Source organism: Rhinolophus hipposideros (genome assembly GCF_964194185.1).
Source record: "Rhinolophus hipposideros genome assembly, chromosome: 13".
NCBI classification, from domain to species: domain Eukaryota; kingdom Metazoa; phylum Chordata; class Mammalia; order Chiroptera; family Rhinolophidae; genus Rhinolophus; species Rhinolophus hipposideros.
The window spans coordinates 35232944-35255663 of NC_138059.1; the positions used below are offsets into that span (position 1 = coordinate 35232944).

At 37.0% G+C, this 22720-nt stretch overlaps 1 protein-coding gene across 2 annotated transcripts in view; it reads right to left on the minus strand.

Annotated features, from left to right (window-relative positions):
• The window catches only part of CPQ (carboxypeptidase Q), a 660399-nt gene that overhangs the window by 398237 nt on the left and 239442 nt on the right, over nucleotides 1-22720 (minus strand). For both annotated transcript variants that reach the window (XR_013994760.1, XM_081070557.1), the window contains exon 3: nucleotides 16800-17007. Coding sequence is in view for 1 of the 2 variants with exons in the window: in XM_081070557.1 (XP_080926683.1) it covers nucleotides 16800-17007 (208 nt within the window). In the remaining variant the exon portion in view is untranslated. The remainder of the gene's footprint in view (nucleotides 1-16799; nucleotides 17008-22720) is intronic.

Genomic DNA, 22720 nt, shown 5'->3' on the forward strand with positions numbered 1-22720 from the left:
CTCTTTTGTCCAGGATAGACTCAAATATTCAGAGTATTCCATTATGAACACACCTTCTAATTTTGTGTTTTATTTGTCTTTCTTGAGGAAGTCATACAAAATGAATTTTATCAGAAACCCTGTGTTTTTAGGACACAAACCTGTAATTGTACTCCAAATAGCAAGTGCACATAGTATGAAGTCACAGGTTTTACTTGTATCAGCATATTGGATCACATGTTGACATATATAGCACATATTGCCCTAATCAATGTGGCAACAGCAGAAGGAAAAAAAATACATGACCACAGTTTATGGAGAGAAAAAGATGTGCTTGGAGTATTCATAATGAATAGCATCTTAGATTATTTAATAATACAAATAATAAAGAGTAAATTACCTTGGAAAAAGATTGAAATTTCTTATTGATTTAACACAAAATACTAACAAATATGAAGGTAACAGAGTCATGATATGCCACTAAAGAGAATATAGGCAACATTTTCAAACGTTATCAATTCATTGTCATTTTACAAGAAAATTCATAATATCCAAAAATCATATAATTCCTATGTGAAAGAAACTCGACAGCATCTTTCCAAAATTTAGCAGTTTTAAAAATAAATATTGATATTACCAATAAAATGCTGTAAAGCTGAAATAAACTTTCCCAAACCATCAATAATAAAAACTAAATTTCCATCAACATATGCAAGCAAAAAAAATGTAGAAAAAATATAGGATTTTCTGGTCAAAATGGCAGAGTAGGTAAAAACTGTGCTTGCTGTTTCTCATTACCACATCAAAATTGCAAATACACTGCAGAACAACTATCACTGAGAATCACGTGAAGTCTAGATGAACCAAATCTCTACAACTAAGAACGTACCGAGGAAGCCACCTAAAGACTGGTAGGAGGAACAGAAACACACACTGGACTGATCCCACACCTGTATGTAACTGTTAAAATTTGGGAGATATATCTCAGCTGCAGAGGTCCCCTTCAGAGGAGTGAGGTGTCCAGGCCCCACATCAGGCTCCCCAGCCTGGAGTTCTAGTGATAGGAAAATAAAAAAAAAATCCCCATAACTTCTGGCTGTGAAAACCAGTGGAGATTGCGGCTGAGTGAGACCAAAAGCAGACAGAATCCCAGGCATTTCTCTTAAAGGGCCCAGACACAAACTTACTCAATGACGGACTTACTCGTTCGAGCCCCAGCACTAGGACGGCAGCTCAAATGACTCCAGGGAATTATGGAGAGGAACTGAGTTCTCTGGCTTCAAAGCAAGGGCTGGAGGGACAGCTTTCTCTCAGACAGAAGTGCTGGCAAAATCCACTGTTGCTCTGTGGAGCCCACCACTTGCTGATGTGCAGACGCAAGTGGCTGCCATATCTGAGTCTCCATCCTCCTGTCTAACATTGATTGCCTGGCCCTAGTGATTCCCTGAGACTCTGCCCAACCGAACATTTGGGCACAAAAAAACACTTCCAGTGACTTCTCCATACATATGGCCTGTCTTGTGTCATGCCACTGTTTTCCTAAAATCTCTCAAAGGTTGATAAAATTCAAACAAGCAGCACCTGGCTTCAACGTGTCCCAAACCTCTAGCTGAGCAACCGCAAGCCTAGCACTAGTGGTGGTGGGCCTCGGTTCAGAGCTTGGCCCCTTGAGGCACCTCCAAGCTCAATGAGGGTGGTGGCCATCTGTGGATTGCTTTACAGCTCATGCCAGGTGATCTATAGCAGGTCACAGGCTGCTGCTGAACTTGGCATGTGGCAGGTCCCTCCCAGGAGGCAACAGGGGCTGGCTCTCCTGATGGCCAGCTTCAGACCAAGCCAGAGCAACACCTGGCCACCTCCAAGGAAGATACACCCAAAGAGTAGACTGGGCAGAGCTCTGCTAAAGCAAATCCTGCTCAATAGAGTCACTCGTACACAATAGCTCCTCCACTATAGTCATCGCCAGTCTTCATAACCAGTTTGCCAGAGTGTCAATCCGTTCTACTGACGTGCAAACAGCAACAAAGGCTCATCTACAAACAAGAGGGCACACGCAACACACATAAGGGACACCCCTGGAGCACCTGGATAAAGTGACCAGGGAAACTGCGCCATTCAGCCCCATAGGACATCTGCTGCACAAGGCCACTCCACCAAAACTGGGAAACATAGCAGCTCAACCTAATACATAGAAACAAACACTGAGAGTCAGCCAAAATGAGAAAACAAAGAAACATGCCTCAAATGAAAGATCAGAACAGAGCTCCAGAGAAAGAACTAAACAAAATGGAGACAAGCAATCTACTGGATACAGAGTTCAGAACACTGATTATAAGGATGCTCAATGATCTGAGGGATAACTACAACAAAGAGATAGGAAACATAACAATGGAAATAGAAAACAGAAAAGAGAACCAGTCAGAAGGAAAATAGCACAATAAATGTAATGAAAAACATATTAGAGGGAATCAATAGATTAGATGAAGCAAAGGATCAAATCAGCCATTTGGAAATAAAGATAGCAGAAAACACCCAATCAGAAAAGCAAAAAGAAAAAAAATAATCCAAAAACCTGAGGATAGTTTAAGGGGCCTCTGGGACAACATCAAGCATACCAACGTTTGAATCAGAGGGGTACCAGGAAGAAAAAGGAGAGAGAAAGAATTGAAAATGTAGATGAAATAATGACAGAAAACTTCCCTAATCTGGTGAAGGAAACAGACATACAAGCCCAGGAAGCAAAGACAGTTACAAACAAGATAAATCCAAAGAGGTCCACACCAAGACACATCATAATTAAAATGCCAAAGATTAAAGACAAAGGGAGAATCTTAAAAGCAGCAAGAGAAAAGAAATTCATCACCTTGCACAAGGGAGCTCTCACAACTGTCAGCTGATTTCTCAACAGAAACTTTGCAGGCTGGAAAAAACTAGCATGAAATATTCAAAAAAATGAAAGGGAGGACCTACAACCAAGATTACTCTACCCAGCAAAGTTATCATTTAGCGTCAAGAGACAGATAAAGAGCTTCCCAGACAAGAAAAAGCTAAAGGAGTTCATCAACACCAAACCATATTACAAGGAATGTTAGAGGGACTTCTTTAACAACAACAACAACAAAGATAAAATAGATAAATAATAAAATGGCAATACTACATATCTATCAACAGTCACTTTCAATATAAACAGATTAAATGCTCCAATCAAAAGACACAGTGGCTCAAATGGATACCAAAACAAGACACTTACATATGCTGCCTAAAAGAGATTTACTTCAGATCGAAGACACACACAGACTGAAAAAAAAGGGATGGAAAAATATATTTTATAAAAATGGAAACAACAATAAAAAGTTGGGGTAGCAATACTTACACCAGATAAAACAAACTTTAAAACAAAGGTTATAACAAGACACAAAGAGAATTCCCAGTAATCCCACTTCTAGGTATTTATCTGAAGATATCCAAAACACTATTTCAGGGAGATTTGTGCATTCAGATCGTTCATTGCAGCATTGTTTACAATGATCAAGATATACAGACAGCCTGAGAGTCTGTTGATGGATGGATGAATGAATAAAGAAAAGGTGGTACATATACACAATGGAATATTTCTCAGCCATGGAAGGAAATGAGTTCTTGCCATCTGCGGTGGCATGGATGAAACTGAAGGGTATTGTGCTGAGTGGAGTATGTCACACGGAGAAAGACAGAGGCAATGTGATTTCACTTAAATGCAGAATCTAAATAACAAAATAAATGAACAGAACAGAAACAAACTCATAAATACAGAAAACTTTTTGATGGTTGTCAGATGGAAGCAGGGTTGGGAAATGGGTTAAAAAGGGAACGGGATTAGAAAGTAAAAATTGGTTGTTACACAGTAGTCATGGGAATCTGGGATATAGCATAAAAATATATAGTCAATAATGTTTTGGGTGGCCAGATAGCTCAGTTGGTTGGCGCACAGGCTCCGCAAGGTTGCCAGTTCGACTCCCACAAGGGATAGTGGGCTGTGCCCTCCACATCTAAGACTGAAAGGACAACAACCTGACTTGGAAAAAGTCCTGGAAGTACACACTGTTCCCCAATAAAGTCCTGTTCCCCTTCCCCAATAAAAAATAAATAAATAAATAAACTTGGGGTGGCTGGTTGGCTCAGTTGGTTAGAGAACAGTGCTCATAACACCAAGGTCATCAGTTCGATCTCCACAACTAGATTGAAAACAACGACTTGACGACTTGACTTGGAGCTGATGGGTCCTGGAAAAACACACTGTTCCCCAATATTCCCCAATAAAAATTTTAAAAAATGGTTTAATAATTATGCATGGTACCCAACATGCATAACTGCTTAGTAGTAGATTTATCAAGGTGATAGATGGGAGGGTGGTTGGGAGCAGGGTGAAAAAAGTTGAAAGGATTAAGAATAACAAAGTGGTTACAAAATAGTCATGGGGATACAAGGTATAGGGAATATAGTCAGTAATATAATAATAGCTATGCATAGTGCCAGGTGTGTATTAGACTAGTCAGGGGGATCACTTCTTAAAATTATATAAATGTCTAACCACTATGCTGTACACCTAAAAGTAATATAAAATAATATTGAATGTCAACTTGTAATTTAAGATGTTTTAAAGGAGGAAAAAAAGGTGAAGGGAAATAAGAGGTTCAATTTTCCAGGTATAAAACAAGTAAGTCATGGATGTGTAATGTACAGCATGGGTAATATAGTCAATAATATTGTGATAGCACAGTATGGTGTCAGATGATTGCTGAACTTATCATGGTGATCACTTCTTTAGGTAAATAAATCTTGAATAACTATGATATACCCCTGAAACTAATATAATACTATATGTTAGCTATATTTTAATAAAAACTCTTTAAATAAGAAAATAGAAGTTTGCCAGGTAATTATTTAATGAAAATATTAGGATATTTTTTGTGTATTTTATAATGTTTACAGTATTTGGCAACTTAAAATTTTAATTTGTTATAATTTCTTTTCTAAGTAAATGTTGATTTTATGTCTATATTTGTGATTGCAACTTTGTAGTCATTTTGTTAAAGCGGTCCCAAAATTATATACATGCCTAGTCCTACAGAACTTGGGACCTCCCCTGGCCTGGAATATAAGACACTTAATAAATGTTTACTGAATGAATAAAGTTTGAATATGTTCAAAAAATTAGGTTCGGTCAAATATATGGTGATGGAAGGAGAACTGACTCTGTTTGGTGAACACATAATACAATATATAGATGATGTATTATATTATAGAATTGTACACTTGAAACCTATATAGTTTTATTTACCATTGTCACCCCAATAAATTTTAATTAAAAGACTTTCGATTCTTCTCCTAAATGTCAAATATTTAATTTATAGAGCAGCAACCAGGATAGCAACTGATAGTCACTGAGCTATTAAACTATTACCACTGACTCACTAACCAAGGCTGGTTACTCCTTCACAATCACTGATGATGTGGGGAAGTTGGAGTAGGTGGATAATTTATAGTTTCCTTTACTATACCATAGATACTAGATAAACTTTCCGACCCCGACTCCTCTCCCCAACAGAAACATACTTGTAGGCCTCTGCAAACCCACAGAGAGACACTTATTTCTCCTGGAAAGGGCTCTTTGAAACTATACTCCTCAACATAGCAATGGATAGCAAAAAAAAAAAAAAAAAAAAAAAAAAAAAAAAAAAAAAAAAAATGAAAAAAAAAAAAACAACAAGAAATTCAGAAGCAATTGCTGGATTTGAGATTTTTTGCTCATTTATATTAAAAATTAATAGCAATTATGTATGGGTAAAGGATTTTCATTTGCATATGTAATGTATTACATTGGTAATGGTAAACTCTGAAAATAACCTCAGGAATTATTACTCCAAAGCTCATGCTGTTAATGAAAAAGATCAGAGGAAATGGAATTGATTACATCCCTCTAATTAGTTGACTTACCTGGGGTAGTTTGGATTCCTTTGGATAAAAAAAAAAAGTGGATTTCTTTCAATGCTTCAAATGTTCAAGCTTATCATAAAATGCTAGCATGACACTTATTAAGCACTTTGAAATTTTTGATGCTTTATCAAAAACCACGACAGTAATCAATTTTAATACATACACTTTTAAAAATTCATGAAACAATAATAAAGGAAGAAGGATAGAAGCTTTTTTTTTAATAAAAGTGTGCTGTTAATAGATGTAATAAGAATGATTAAATTAGAAAAACATTTACAACCAGCAATGGAATGATTAATTCAGGCAAGGATCATCAACACATGTTAAATTTTAATTTGGTGAAATTTTATTGGGGAAAATAAGATTCACAAAGTTTCAAAGCATCTCACCATAATTACACTGTATTCACCTACAAAGGTAACTTTCCAATGAAGAAATCCAGAGAGACTGCCTTGAGAAGCATGATGAAATTTAGCCTCACTAATAAGAATAACTGATATTATTTGCTTCCTTATATAATGCAATAGGTGGGACACAACATTATCCATACAGAATTCTTGCCTAAGTATTTAATCTGAATTTAATAATAAGGAAATACCAACTCCAAACTGAAGGACATTGTGCAATACAGCTGCCCTGTAGCCTTCAAAAATATGTGTAATAAAATATTTAAAAGGCTAGGGAACAATTCCAGATTAAAGGAGACTAAAGATATATGACACATATGTTCTTGACTGGATTCTGAAATTTTTTAAAAAAGCAGGGATATTATTGAGAGTAGGGAACAAATGAAGAAATCTGACTATGGATAGACTTTACATTATGTACATTTATATGACAACGCTAAATTTTATAGGTATGAGAATGGTATTGTATTATGTTAGAAAAGGTCTTTGTTTCTATGAAATACATGCTAATATATTTATGGGTAAAGTGTCTTCATGGCTGTACCTACCTTACTTTTACATGATTCAAAAAATGAGAGAGAGAGAGAGAGAGAGCACAAAATGTTAACACTGAATGTAGATGAAGGGTATATGAGTGGACACAGAAAGCAAATAGAAATTGATAAATTGGAATTCATCAATTGGAAATTTATAACTTCTTCTCATCAAAGATAGTCAAGACACGAACTGGGAGAAAATATTTGCAAAACATGTATCTGACAATGAACTTCTATCTAGAATATATGAAGAATTCCTACTACACAATAATTTTAAAATAACCCAATTATAAAATGGGCAAAGACTTAAGAAGACTCTTAACAAAGGAAGATTCAGAAATGACCCATCAGATGAAAGGGTACTCAACATTAGTCATTAGGGAAGTACAAATCAGCACTTTGATGAGATACCAATACAAACCCACCAGAATGGCTAAAATTAAACAGATTGACAATATCAAATTTTAGTGAAAATGTGGAGCAGCCTGAGCCCTCTCACATGGCTAGTGGCAAAGTAAAATGATATCACCTCTCCGGAAAAAGTTATGCAATTTCTTCTAAAGAATATATGAATCATTTAATATTCTTTCAACTTTACCACAGATTGATATTTTTCAAAAAAAAATGAGTTGGCAGAAAAAAATCTATGATGTTTTAGAATGCGGCTTCAACAATAGATATGATTCAGTATACATCTATTTACAGTTGATTCTCTCTCCTTTTGACCTTAGATGATTTTTTTAAATAGTTATTCATTCAACGAATATCTCTTGAGCAGCTGCCGTGTGCCCTGCACTTTACTGTATACTGAGAATATAATGTACAGGAAAGACAGGGGCCAGTCCTTATGGAGTTTATCTTCTCATAGAGAGAAACATACTAAACAAGTAGATAGAGAGGTGGCAGATAGAAAGGCATTACCAAATGTTATTAGGACTCTGCGCATACAGAGAAGGTGCTATGTAAGAGAATTTGAGGGAGAGTTCTACTCAGGATAGTCAGGAAGGACATTCCAAAAAAAAAAAAAAAGACTTTCAGTTGAGATCTGAAGATTGAAAGGGAGTCAGCCATACAAAAAGCTGGGGAAACAGCATTCTAGACAGAGAGGTTGGTGAGGTGGAAAACAGCTTGGATGGTCTTTAAACTAGAACATTTGCTGCATCTTGATCAGCAGGCTACTGATCACCGGTCTGAGTCACCACATCCTTGGCATGACATGCAAGAACATTATCAAGCATCCAACTTAAGGCAAGAGAGGGTGGAAAAGACAGGGAAGAGTTTTAAGCCAAAGACTGAGGGAGACTACAAGAGTGGGCTCCTGAAACCAGGAGGTAAACAAAACCAAGGTCTCTGGAGCCCACACTGAGGAGAGTTCTGCAGCTGCTGTTTTTTAAGATAGGTCACTTCATATCAACCTATCTGCTTAGTCTTACCATTATCTAATGAGGGTGATGACAATTAATGACCATGATCAAAATAAGAGGTCAGTTATAATTTATTGATTGCTTTGCATGCATCAGGTTCTATGGCTAGTGCTTAATCTCATTTAATTCTCTCAACAACTCTATGAGGTAAAACGTTTTATCCCCATGTTACAGATGAAACAGACAGAGTGGTTAAGTGATGTTCATAGGGTCACTCAACCTCTAAGTAGCAGAGCCTGCATTTGATCCAAGTCTGTATGATTACCAATCCTACTCTATATTTTATCACCTTTGTAAGTCTCCAAATCTTCCTGGTAGTACCTTCTTGTTTGGTACTTTCTCCAGGGGGCTAAAGAAGCCGAAGCGTCATCTGGATGCAAGAGGACTTTAGCAAGAGTCATCTTTAGCTTTGATGAGAGAGACAGAGAGAGAGAGACAGAGAGAAAGAGAAAGAGAGAGAGAGAGAGAGAGAGAGAGAGAGAGAGGGCACATGTAATAGTAAAAGACTATTTGAGGCTACTCAAAATTATTTTGGTTCATATGCTATACTAGATATTTTTCAAAGGGCACTGCATAAGAAAACAACATAATCCTGAAACCTGAATTCAAAATGCATTTATTTCTTTTTACCAGTAGAGAAAGATTCAGAAAAACATGTCACACTGATATGATTCTTAAGCTTTTGCTTTTGATAATCAGAGAGCTGGAAAACAGAAGGTGAACATTCATATACATTTTTAAATTATGAATGCAAAATAGCAGCCAAGAACAAATTTTTATATCAAGGTTATAAGTAGATGAAAAATGACAGTCCGTACTAGGAAAGCAAACAGACCATTAATTATAGCAGCCTCACAAAGCACCATAGTAATAGGCAGTTTGCAATATTTTACCAAAATTTACATAACTATATAGTCTTCTCTCAGACTCCACAGATTCCATTTTTGATAAGTAGCAATTCAAAAGGTGAGTCACCTCATCAACTATATTATTATTAAACTTCTATGAATTTGAAATGGTTAACACCTTGAGTTTACATGTTATGAAAACCAGATTGGCTGCCTCTAAACTCTTTTTACTCATTCATTCCAGTATGACTATGTGTCAGGCATTGTGCACAATCCTGGCGACAACAAGATAAATAAAACACACAGTATTTGTACAGGAGAACTTCCAATCCAGAGAGAGAAACAGACTAGTAAACATATAACCCCAACAGAGTGGCAAACTGAAGAGATGAAGATCAAAATGGCAATATGATGTTAGGGGTTGTCTCCCAACCAGATAGCTGCAGTTCCAATACTAGTATTAAGTAAATTAAGCTTGTCTTTCTCTGTCTTCCTTCCTTCCTTCCTTCCTTTCTGCCTTCTTCTTTTCTTTCTCCTTCCCTCCCACCTTCACTCCATGCTTCTTTCCCTTCCTTCCTCTTTTATTCAATAAGTATATCCCGTCACATTAGCAAAACTATATAATAATACCACTTTACATGTAACACTATATGTCAGGCAATAATATCTCATTTCATCCTCACAAAACACCAAGAAGAAGGTACAATTATTTCCCCCATTGTACAGATCAAGCTGAGGCCCAGAGAGTTTATGCAGTTTGCCAAGGACACACATCTGGCAGGTGGCTGAACTAAGCCCAGGCACCGACTCCAGCCGTGGGGCTCTGGAGTACACTGCCTGACCCTATCTACTGTGAAGTGCTATGGCTGTCACACTACCTGAAGCAATAATAACAATTTAGTGATTAAAGGACATTTTGGAACTGCTAACCAAGGCCGTCTATAAACAATCTGCCTTTCCAAAACCAGAGAGGAGAGAAAGAAGAGGATGATGAGAATGGAAATTGCACTGGTCAGTGTTAGTCTTCTCTGGTTTCCCCCCTGGGAGCACAGTGGCCCTCCACCTGCCTAAATGATGAGAATTGGCATTCTGCTTGATTACTGTGCATCTGTTAGGAGCCTCGGAGTGAATTCAGCAAAAACAAAACAAGGAAGGAAAAGAACCTACTAATCGAGCCTGACCCAGCTGCACCGTTTTGAGTCACTGTGGTATTTCCCTTATTTTGTAATCACCAGCAGACACATATGCTCCCCAACTCGCCCAGTGCAACAATATTTCAAAACAATTAAAATCAAGCTTGATTACTAATTATGCTAAGGTCCCACTGAAGAAGCATAACACCAGTCCATCAAAATCCTAGACAAAGTGTGAAGTAGCAGCAGTAATTTTCTCCCATTAACAAACAATGGGAGTGGGACAGCTTTTTCACTCTCTGACAATTGGCTTTCAAAAATCATCCAAAATAGACCCCTTAAGACATTTCATCTCTGCTCTGAATGTTTTAAGCTGGCCTTCTGATTACAAAAATGTTCAGGTTAAATTACATCAAGATGCTTTCTAAAGATGAAGAATGTTTTATAAATTGTAATGTCTTTAATCAGAGCCCTCTTTGAAGCTATTTAACTCTATGGTGTAGCCCAACCCGTGCTTCAGTTATATCATTTATCAACTGTATTAATTATCATTGTAGGGATTGATTTGTATACTTTTATACAGTACTCTCTTCAGATGGTATAACATTCTCCCTCACTGACACTCCATAAACATCACCTGTATTCACTCATCTCTCTTTGAAGCTGAATGTTTAATCAGATTTTAGTCATATCCACACTTCATTGCTTCTCTTCCTCCTCCTCTCTGCAATACTCTCTCAATACAGTACACAAAGGCCAAATGATAGAAAACATAACCCAGTAGTATTTACAAAGCCAAGTTGTATCAACAACTCATTCACACCTCAATGAATTCTTCCCAGTGTAGTGATGTAATTTTCACAGTAAAGTGAAGGGACAGCCTTTTGCTTCCTTCGCTGATTAAAACTTAGTCTGTGTTCAATTATCTGGGGCAATGGAGAAAACAACTAGAAAAAAATGTATATTTGGCAATGGGAGTACAATAGACAATTTGGTCTCTTTAGAATCACTTTCCGAATTATATTTTTCTTGGGCTAATATAGAAATTACTTTGCATTCTTGAGCTTGCATGTTGAGAAAGCAGGAGGCAGAACTCCCAAGGTGGACTGCATTGCAAGGAAGCCAGACTAGAATTTTAAATTGCCTTGGGTGATCCAAAAAGTGGATAATAGAGAAATGGATATGCTTAACTGTTTTTCTTACAAAATATAAAAACCAGATTAATGGGGCTGTTTCTTAGTCACCTCAAACTCAAAATGTCTAAAAACCAGATTGATCATGTTGCCTCCAAATCAGCTCCCTCCCCTGAGCCCATCTATTTCTCATCATTGTTCAGTCCCCATGCTGGGTGGAGGGAAATTGGGAAACTGAGACAGCCTAGAGAAGATGCATCCTGTCAACAAAAAAACTTGGTGACTAATCCACTCCACTGAATCCACTCTTATTTTTATGTAAAATTCATCATTTTTAATGCAGATTCATCCCATCATTTTTGATCCCTGCCTTCCTGTAAACTGTGACTCCTGCTCCTTCCCCCTTCAAATGAATCCTGTTACCCTCCTGCTGTCCCTTTGCATCTCACTGCAACACTGCAATCATCTATTGCTGCATCTATTGCTACATCTATATTATTGGACCAGTGTCCTGTCTTTCCTCCTCAAAGCATACTATATACAGTCACTAGATTAATTTTTCTAAAACAGTAGTTCCCAAATTTTAACTTGTCACAAAATCACCCGAAGGGCTGGTTAAACCACAACCCCATACCCAAGCATTTTTTTAATTTAATGGGTCTCAGATGGGGCCTGATAAATTGCATATCAACAAGCTCCCAGATGAGGTTGATGATGGTGTTCCAGAGACCACACTTGGAGAAACACTCTAAAATATCATCCCCCACACCTCTAACACATTCAGTGATTCCCCATTTCCTCCACATTAAACTTAAAAACTCCTCCCCAGTCTAGTACTTTAAGTTCTTCATATCCCCAAAATGATCTCCTGTGAGACCTTCTGGCTCCAGCCAAACTGGTCTACATGTGTATTACCCAAGTGCATCATGCACTCCTACCTTCTTGCCTTGATCTGGTATAGAATGTCTTTCCACATCCCTTCTCTCGTTCAGGTTCAACTCTTAGATTGAGTACACCCAAAACCCACATCTCAATGAAGCCAGCCCTAATCAGACTCCTACTATCTCTTCTAGACTTCCATAGCATCAGCTCTCCAGGTATAATCTAAAGTGCACAGTACTTAGAACCAGAGACTCAGAGTATGAATTCCAGTTCTTCCTTAGCCATGCTATTTAACTAGCTATTTAACCATTCTGAACCTGTTTCTCGTTCAGTAAGAGAGATGCCAATATCCACTTCTTTTGGTAGCACAAAGAATTAATTGAAACAAACTATTTAAGCCTTCAGAGCACAGTACAAAGTAGGTACTTAATAAGTGTTAAATTCCTTTTTGCATCTGTTTCCCCCATCACGCATTTAGCGCTAAATAGAAAATATATTACACTAGTCTTTTTTATTTCAAGCTTACTCTCCTCTCTTTTAGCCAGACAGAATATTCCTGAGAGACAAAACCAAAAAAAAAAAAAAAAAAGGAAAAAAAAGGTCGAATTCATCTTAGTAACCCTAGTAACTGGCAACTTCTGAGCAACTAGTAAGCTCTCAATAAATATTTACTAAAAAAAAAAAAAAAGATTACCTGTTTTATTCAATCAGCAAACTCAAAATATCATTGTTCATGAATGTTGTGGCAGAAAAGATACAATCTTGCATATTGGACACATTGATATTTTCCTCCCAAAACAGAGCAAAGTACCCCAAAAGTTCAAGTTGTTTTGAGCTTACTATACAGAGACCATAAAGTTTGGTCATAAAGCACTTGAAATCAGTTTGTTCTAAGAGACCTGCTATGATTAACTATACAACCTTAGACAAGTTCATTCCCTCAATAGATAATTCCTGAGGGAATATTATGCAACTCACTATACTAGATTATGGGGATGCAGAGGTAAAAATACAATCCATGTCTTTCTGAAACTTACAGTCTAGTGTGGAGTAAGGCAATTGGGGCAAACTAGAACGGTAAACTCATTTACCTTTCACCATAGGCATAAAGATAGAACAAATTTCTCAGCCTCCACAAAACTACATTCTGTCCAGTGAGACGTGAGTAGAAGTGAGGTATGCCATATCCAGATGTGGCCATTGAAAACCTCCCTTTAAATCATGAATTTTCTCTATCTCCTTATTTGCCAGCTGGATGTACAGGATTCTGAGATCTTAGAGGTGATAGAACCACAAGATGGAAAGCAGCAGAAGACCATCTGCTGACCAATCTCTTGAACCTATTATGTGAACAAGAAATTGACTCATATTATGATAAGTGACCAAGATATGAAGTGTTTGTTATGACAAGTTGGCTACACTACCAATACATGAGCCCAAACTACCTCTAAGACATTATGATACAGAGTAAGCACAAGATGACATGGGAATTTCAGAAAGAGGTAGCTCATCTGGGCTGGAGGGCTCCACAAAGGAAGAGACACTTAAGGTGAATCTTGAAGGAAAATGTGAGACAGTAAGAAAGAAAATAGAAGTTTGTAGAGGAAAAAGCACATGCAAAGTCATGAAATTTTAAGGAAAGTGGTACACTGGGAAAGTGTTAGTGATTCCTGACTACTGGACTGTAGAGTGATGTTGGGAAATGTAGCTGTTAAATATGTATGTATTTATTGAAATGACTGATAAATAGCAGAACCTATAAAACATAGTAACTACTAGAAATAATGGATTAGGGAAGAAAAAAGTAATCAAGGAGCATCTAACTTCAAAGGCAGAAAGATGGCATTCTCTTCAGAGATAGAAAGGTATGAAAGAATGAACGTGATTTTGAAAAAACTGAAACTGAGATAGCTATGGAACATCCAAAAGAAAAAATCAGCAGGTAGTTGGACATTGGGCCTGGAGCTCCAGGCAGTGGTATGGATAAGAGAGGTGGGTTTGGAAAGTGTCACAGTATACATGGTTGCTGAAGCCACAAGCATGATGAGATTGCTCAGGTAGAATATTCCAGAGTGAGTAGCCAGAGAAATGGGGAAGAGGGAAAGTGAGAAAGTGGGAATAAAGGGAAAGAGAGAGAGAATATGCATATGAGAAAGAAGTCATAGAAGCCAAAGAGAAGAAATATTGAAAAAGCAGTCAGTACTTACGAATGCTTCAGAGAGGTAAAGAAAGATGATGGTCTGAAAAATGTCCATTACATTTGACAACTAGGCAACTATTTGTGGCTTTAGCAATTTCCATTTCAGTACTGGCAAAAGCCAGGTTAATATGGTCAGCAGAGTGAAAGAGAGGTGAAAAACTAGAGATAGGAATATAAAATATTCTTTAAGGAAAATTGGCTCTAAGAAATAATTAGTTACAAGTGGAAAAAGAGACAGAATTTGTTTCATTTTGGTTTTTATTTTTCAAGATACAAGACAGACATAAATATGCTGAATTCTCTGAACTTTTATTTCCCTACCTATAAAATGGGGATAATAATGCCCCTCCTGCTTGGTCCATTAGGTTATTGTCAGAACAAATAAGATGACATATGTGAAAGATTCTAAGTACTATGGTTGTTATGTATTTATAAACGTTGAAATTATGGAGTTATAAAAGTTATAAAAGTTAAGACTCCAATGAAATATGGTTGGCTATAAAATCAAGAAAAACATATAATCAATCTAGACCTAGAAATATTAAGAAAAATGTCTTTTTAATACACACTGTAAGTTGCTAACCCCAATCTTAGAGGCTAACAACAGATTTCTCAGTCCTATGCTGGATAAAATTCTTCTCAGGCTCCTAGGTTACAGCCTGGGTTTCCAGATGTCTTCATTACACCGGAAAGAAAAAAAAATGCCAATTAACCCTGCAGACTGCAGTGCATTAAGTCATCTGGGAATTTGTTAGTCTTATGAGTAGTAGTTCTTAAATAAATATTTCTGGCAGTCACCCAGTTTCACAAAGCAACAGACTAGCTCCATAATTTAGGTCTCATGACCAGTAAAATCATGGTGAATAGCCACAGCTCGCTGCATATGTTATTCTAAGGGGTAACTGAGGTATTCTGGGAAGTAAGCTAGTCATTTTAGGACTTCCCTCCTGGGAAGATTAACTATCCAAAAGAATATGGCCCAATCATTATTTCACTGGTCACCAAACCTTTAAAGACTCTACAAAGGACATTATTTTTAGCACTCTGACATCAGTGGAACTAGTTTTTCTCTCATAATTTTTTTCTCTAACAAGTGATCTTAACATGTCCCATCTTCCTTCTCTGGGAAGATATCTTATCCCCCTGTAAAAGAAAAGTCCCTTTCCTTTTTTCTCTGTTCCCTTTGTACTTGGTTTCCTAGTTACTGGTGTCTCCTCCTCAGTTATCTTATTTTCAAGGTGTAGGGTACTAATTAAGATCAAGTAGCTGTGTCTCCAGCTCCAAATAGCAATTGTGCAGAATAAATAAACTTTCTTTTACAATAGATACTATAATAAAGATCTAGTTTTGAGACTCAAGTAACCCCTATTTGCAACTATTTTTACTTTTTTTAATCTGAGAGAGACCAGGCTACAAGGCTAAAATGTTGGTTCTTTTATGCACATTTCTCAAACATATTATCCTTAATGTGTGACACTACCATATGTAGCTATTAAACTAGGCCAAAAGTCTGCAGATCAATTTTTAGACCTTTTATCCACTGCAATGTTGAATTTCATTCTAAGACTAAGGGTCAACAAAGCACTTTGCATTTAATTACCTTAATCAGAACTACAAAAGACAAAAGTTATGTTGCCCTCAAATAATACCACCAAACATTTATATAGACTTTTATAGATAACCAAGTAACTTTTATAAGTTTACCTCATGTATTCTTAAATAATTTTGTAAATTTATTACTCTTCATCATCACCAATCAATAAAGAGAGTATTAAAGCCCAGATTGTTTAAGAACATTCCCAAGGCCACACTGCCGTTGGGGCGCAAAACCAGCTCTATATCCAAGATCCTCTGCTTCCTCAACTCTCTCCACTACACCACAGATGCTACTCACCATGTTACCCACTTTATTTTTATTTCACTTCTCTAGCAACAATGGAAAAATCCTGGCTTTTTCTGAAGTCATTAAGAATCTCTGATGACACACAGACATGCATTTAGTTCTCCTGCCAATGAAAATACATAACATATTGGTTATATAAGGAATGTTATGGGATCACCACATATGTGGAAAGCTTTTTAAAGGAATGCACAAATGATGCTTGGAATTCTGAAAAGGCCAAAGAAGATACTACAAAGAAAAGACCAAATGTGGAGCAGGGGAAAATTTCATGAGCAATAAGATTTTCATTTGGATGCTTTGTTTTTATTTCATAAGGGCTTCTCTTTCATGGAAAACACTGTGTTTTGAAAAAGATTTCAAATGAACATTATGACTAACCTGTAGATGGAGAAAGAAGCCACTGATCGAATGAGGGACGCCAAAGCTCCCACTTTGGCAGCTTCTACTGCCCCCTGGACTCGGTATTGCACCATCTGGGAATAGTTGGTATAAGGTTGATTATAAACAACAATCTTCCCTCTTGCTTCTGGGGCCCTTCTCTGCAGTTCATCAAAAGAGGTCACCACCAGAACTTCTGCTGTAATGCCTAGAAATAAAAGTCATACAAAATTAACTTACGGTTTCCAATCAGCGAGGTTGAGTTGGCACATAAAAGGTCACATATGATCTATCCACTACATCTGGGAAACTGGTTTGAACAGATCAAAGTTTTAGAGCCATTTGCCATGGGAGAAAAATTGTGGAGGTTAGCTAGTTTCCCAAGACAGAGAAAAGGCATTCAAAATAATCTAATATAAGACTCATAGCCTTTTTCAACTAATTTGACCAGCTGGCATTAAATCACAAATGGCTTGAAAAGAGTTTTTTCCCCCTTCTTTCCCACTCTAAGAAGTCATGAATTTCACAGAATAACACTGTTTATAAAGAAAATGCATTTTGGGAAGTTCCCCTTGTGATTAATTAAACACATATTTATTTTTTCATAAAACTATTTTGACATGTTGCTAAACAACCTTCACTGACATCATACAAAGAATGGCCGTTCATGAAGAACGTTCTTAGAAACCAACGATCTTCATTAACTTTTAATAAATAGTGTAACCTCTCTCAGGAACCGCAAAAAGTCAGCCTGTGTTCTTTCCTTCTTTGTACAAAACATTCTTAAAGGATGTGGAAACTTACCATGCTTCTTGATTTACAGTACTTTTTCATCGCCAAACACATTACTATTTTTCAGATAAAATTTTAAAGATGTTGTGTAATTGTCCTATAACCCTATTGTCTCACTTAGAAGAGACATGTCATCTGTGCTCACATTGCAACACTTGCCCAGATCTTCCTGATTAGGGAACAGGGTTTCACAGGTCTGGCCACACCACTGAAGATCCAATTTTATGGAGCAGATAGAGTAACAAAAAATAATAATATTTAGCAACAAAGGCCAGATGCAGTGGCTAAATATAACAATCTAAAGAAAGTGGCAGGCGCCTACTGTTCTGTGGCTTTAGGCATGCAGGAGTGAAATGTGTCAATAAAAACCAAAGTATCAACATATATTTGGCATCCTTCCTTAATCTTGCAAATCTAGGGAACTGGGTTTTTCTGGAAGCTTAACAGATGTCATTAAAATATTAACTGTTACTTAGAAAATCCTTTTAAAATATGCTGCAGTTATAAAAGAAGTCTCGCTTTCAACATGGACCCCATCATAATGGACTTTTCGGCTGGCTCCTTTCCTACTTTTGGTTCCACCACCCAGACTGAATTTATACTTTTACTTTAAAGTGATTTGACTAAAGCTCTATAAGTATGTCTCTACAACATTCAGAACTCAGAATTTAATGTGTATCTAAGAAAAGCAATGTACAATTATGGAAAGTAAGGAAGCCACTAGCTTTTTCATGTGATAAACATGTATAAAAATACAAATAAGTGTTCAGCTAGACGGGTTTTGAGAATCTTTCACTTTCTGAAACCTAGAGTTATCTTGAAATTTGACTGGCATTATTGTTGGCATACTACAGGAATTTTGTTGATGGTTTTCAGCTGTTTCTAATAAAAAACAGATTCTGTGGTTCACCTAAGGGATGTCCCAGCAGTGGGTAATTTGGCATCTGGATGGAGCCGCTAGAAATGAAGCCAAATTTCTATAAATTTTCATAGGCCACTGCAAAATTAGTTATGCAAGGATGGTACTTCTCTATAGTAAATGCTTCAAGTTCTTTTAACAAATGAGAGAGTGATGAAGTCCTAAAGAGCCAAAACCTAACCTAGACACCACAGCTGCCAATGAAAATCACTAGTAGCAGCTGTAAGTCAAAACCTATCACCATGAACTTGGAAGAAGAGTTCAAATTAATCTGTTTTCCTGAAAGCTTAGAGTCACCTCTGATTCCTGTGTCTCCTTTATCCCCTGTGTCTAGTCGATCCTCAAATACTAATAATTTTATCTCTTAAATACTGATTGATCCCAGGTTGCCTGCTCCACCCCATATACCCTCTCACATAAGGCCTTATTATCTCTCTTGTGGACTGCTATGAATCCCTCCTCCTCCAGCAACCCACCACCAATGGTGCCCCTGTGTCTAGCCTAGGTGTCTCAAATTAAACAAAACCGCCAGAGTGAACTGCTGAAAAATCAGATCAGCCCCTGTCACCATCCCCCTGCCCCTCATCTACATCTGCTGAGAAGCTTACACGTGCCAGTCAAAGATTGTCTATCTCTACAGACATAGTCTCCCTTTGCTTTTAAATGCTCATCAATAGTAAAGTTAAAGGTTGCCACTCTTACCATGCAAGTTCACTCCTCAGTGTCCTTGTTCATTCTATGGTACAGCATGTCTTGTGTACTCCATTTTCCCAATTTCATCATGTGACAAACATCTATTTATTCCTCAGGATGTCTTTAGGGAGTATTCCCTGGCCTCTGGCTTCTTGTCTCATCCTCTCTTCACCACATACAGGAAGACTGGCTCAGGCACCACCTACTCTGGACTGCGGGAGTGTCCTGAGCATACCGAGGCACTGGACAGTGAAACTCTACCTATTTATGACTCTTTCAACTACCTAAACTGTAATCTCCTCAGGGTTTGGGGCTAAGTTCACTTTTGTTTCTATCTCCCAGGCCTAATCCAGTGCTTGGCATATATGCAGCAGTCAGTTAATAAATACTCCTTCAATGGCACTGCTCCAAATAAGGGACCACTGACTGGAACTAAACATTTCCATAAAAGTACAATTTTACCTTTAAAGTTTGATAACGATTTTCCACAATAACTTAGAAGTTTGATTCTCTTACCCCCCAGAACACAGCTACACAGCAATAACCAGGCAAGAAAGGCCTTGGGGCAGTCAGAATACAAACTCCAAGTATGAAAACTCAGCTACCTGAACATAAGAAAGCTCTTTTGCTCTCTCTTAGAACCTAGTTACTCTTACTTTACACAAAATTCTAAATCAAGTATTTAAACCTATAAACTATGAGAAACAACAAATCTAAAGAAAGAGAAACGTTTGGAACTATAGCAATACCACCAAAAATAATATGTAAAACAACATATACTATTAATAATAGGATTTTCTACAATGCTGGAAATGTCCCAGCTGTGCTAACACAGTAGCCATTAGATACATGTGGCTATTGAGAACCTCAGATGTGACTGATGCAACTAAGAAACTGAATTTTTAATGTCATTTATTTTAGTTGCTTTATATTTAAATTTGAGTAACTATATGTGTGTAGTGGCTACTACCGTGTTTCCCCCAAAATAAAACTTAGCTGGATAATCAGCTCTAATGCGTCTTTTGGAGCAAAAATTAATATAAGACCTGACCAGGTATATAACATCATATCACATCACATCACAACACAACACAACACAACACAACACAACACAACATAACACCAGGTCTTATATTAATTTTTGCTCTAAAAGACAGATTAAAGCTGATTGTCCGGCTAGGTCTTATTTTTGGGGAAACATGATATGTAGATCTCACAACGAACTGTAAGCTCAGCTGTTAGTTACACAAATAGCTGAACGCATCTCTGCCTGCCTTCAGGGCTTTGCTTCAGGACAGTCCCATAACAGACAGGAGAGTCATGGAGATGACCTCCCACAGTGGTCACAGACCAGGTGAACTTCTTCAGTATCCTGTTTGAAAAGGCAGGGTATGTACAAACACTTATGAAAGATATTTTGCTCCAATTGAATAAAATAAAACTAGGCCATCTGGAAAACATCCCTCTTTATATCAGTTTGTGTTTTGACACGTTACACAAAGAAAATACTCATGCTATCCTTCAAATCAGCGGGCTCCTATTCTTTTCTCTACTCTCACCTCCCTTCTTCACATTCTCCCATTTTAAAAGATAGTACATGAGAACCTCTAAGAACTCAAAACCAGTGTCATATTCACTGTAAGGTCTGCCCTGATCTCACTATTTATAATTGCAACCCACTCCCAACCTTCATCCCTCTTATCTTGCTTAATTTTTTCACATAATTTATCAGCTTCCAGCTGTAGCCACTACAATAATGTAAGTTCTGTGGGCAGTGGAAATGTTTGTCTGTTTTATTCCTTAATGTACCAAAGTACCAATTTCAGGTACCAAAGTGCCTGAAATGATGCCTGAAACATAACGTGTGAAATTCACACACACACACACACACACACACACACACACACACACACACTCATAGGCACACATGCATATACTGAACGAATGAATGAAAGAAAAAAAAAGAAATCAAAAGAATAAAAGTATAATAATAAACCCATTCCTGGTCATCCTCCAAAAATGTGAACTTCTAAGGAAATTGTGTATTTCTGTGTATTATGTCAGAATAACTGATGATAATAGTAACAATAACTGTATCTGAGTACCTAATTTTTACACTAATGTTCACAGCAACTCTACAAATTAGTTATTAGGAGGATACTGAGATGCAGAGAAATAAATTTATACAACTAGTAGGTGCTGAAGCCCAGATTTGAATTATTGGTTGTCTGAATCTAAGGGTCATGCTCCTATTAAATGCATTACTATCTTCCTCACAAATGTAAAATATATGAAAAGAAGAGTATTTTCATTTAAGAGGATTAAAAGGAAAAGTAAATAGGTATATAAAAGTCCACCTAAGTTATCAATTATCTTCTGAGTCTACCCAGGATCCTGCTCATAAATCAGGATGCTATTATCATACTAGGTCCCAATCCATTAATAGGGGAGCTAGGAAGGGTGCTTCACTCCAGGACAAGAGTCTTCAGACTCTCTTAGAGTAATGCAAAGGATTATGGTAGTTAATTCTGAAGAAAACGCAAAGGATTATGGTAGTTAATTCTGAAGAAAATTCCTATTATAAAGTGACTCTCTTGGCTACAGCTGATTATATCATAAAAATAGCATAAAAATCATCAGGTTCCTTTTTATTCTCCACACCTAATTTTCAAAATTGATCAATTTATTTTTAAGCAACCCTGTGCATAATTACTACTGCAGTCTCCTTGCAGAGACAACAGATGCTGATGTCTCTGGTACTGGCTCAGGTCATTTATCCTATGGAGAATTTGACAGAGACTCCAAGCTCAGTGTCTTCTGACTTGATTCCTCCCCAAAACAGTTAAGAATAGGAAGTTCGAGAAGTGAAAATTTTGTGTTTTCTGCTATTGAAAGGAAAAGACAGAAAAACATGTCTCTGGGGCTCAATTCAATGTGGTATGTTTTAGGAAATTGATTATTATAATTTCAGAAGACTTAACACCCAAACAGTAAATACTCCAGCCCCACTCAAAAGGAAGCCTAGCTTCTAACCCTTAACATGTAATCTTATACCTAGTGCATTATACAATATGACTAATAAAATGACTGGTTTTTCCTGAACTCAGTTGTGGAGAAAGGAAAAGAGTTGTTCTTGAAAACTCAATGTTTTGGCCTGAAGTGGTAAGGAGATTGAAAATTCATGGAAAGGCAGATAAAAGAACATCACAGCAGTCCTTTCAGAGCATCCATTTGTTTATGGAGAATATTTTGATTGTGCAACATACTTTTCATGAAAGAACAAGTCTTAGAGATTGAAATTAATTCAACAAATTTACAGCCTTCCTACTGGACAAGACTGTGCTGGGCATTGGGGACAATACAAATTTGAGTAAATTCTAGTCCTATCCCTAAATTGGTATAATCTGGGGGAGAAAAAATAGATAAGCAATAACTTTAAAAAGAGCACAGAATGTCACAAGTGCTAAACTAAAAAGCAAAATTTCACAAAATAATGACTTAAATCCATACTAACTCC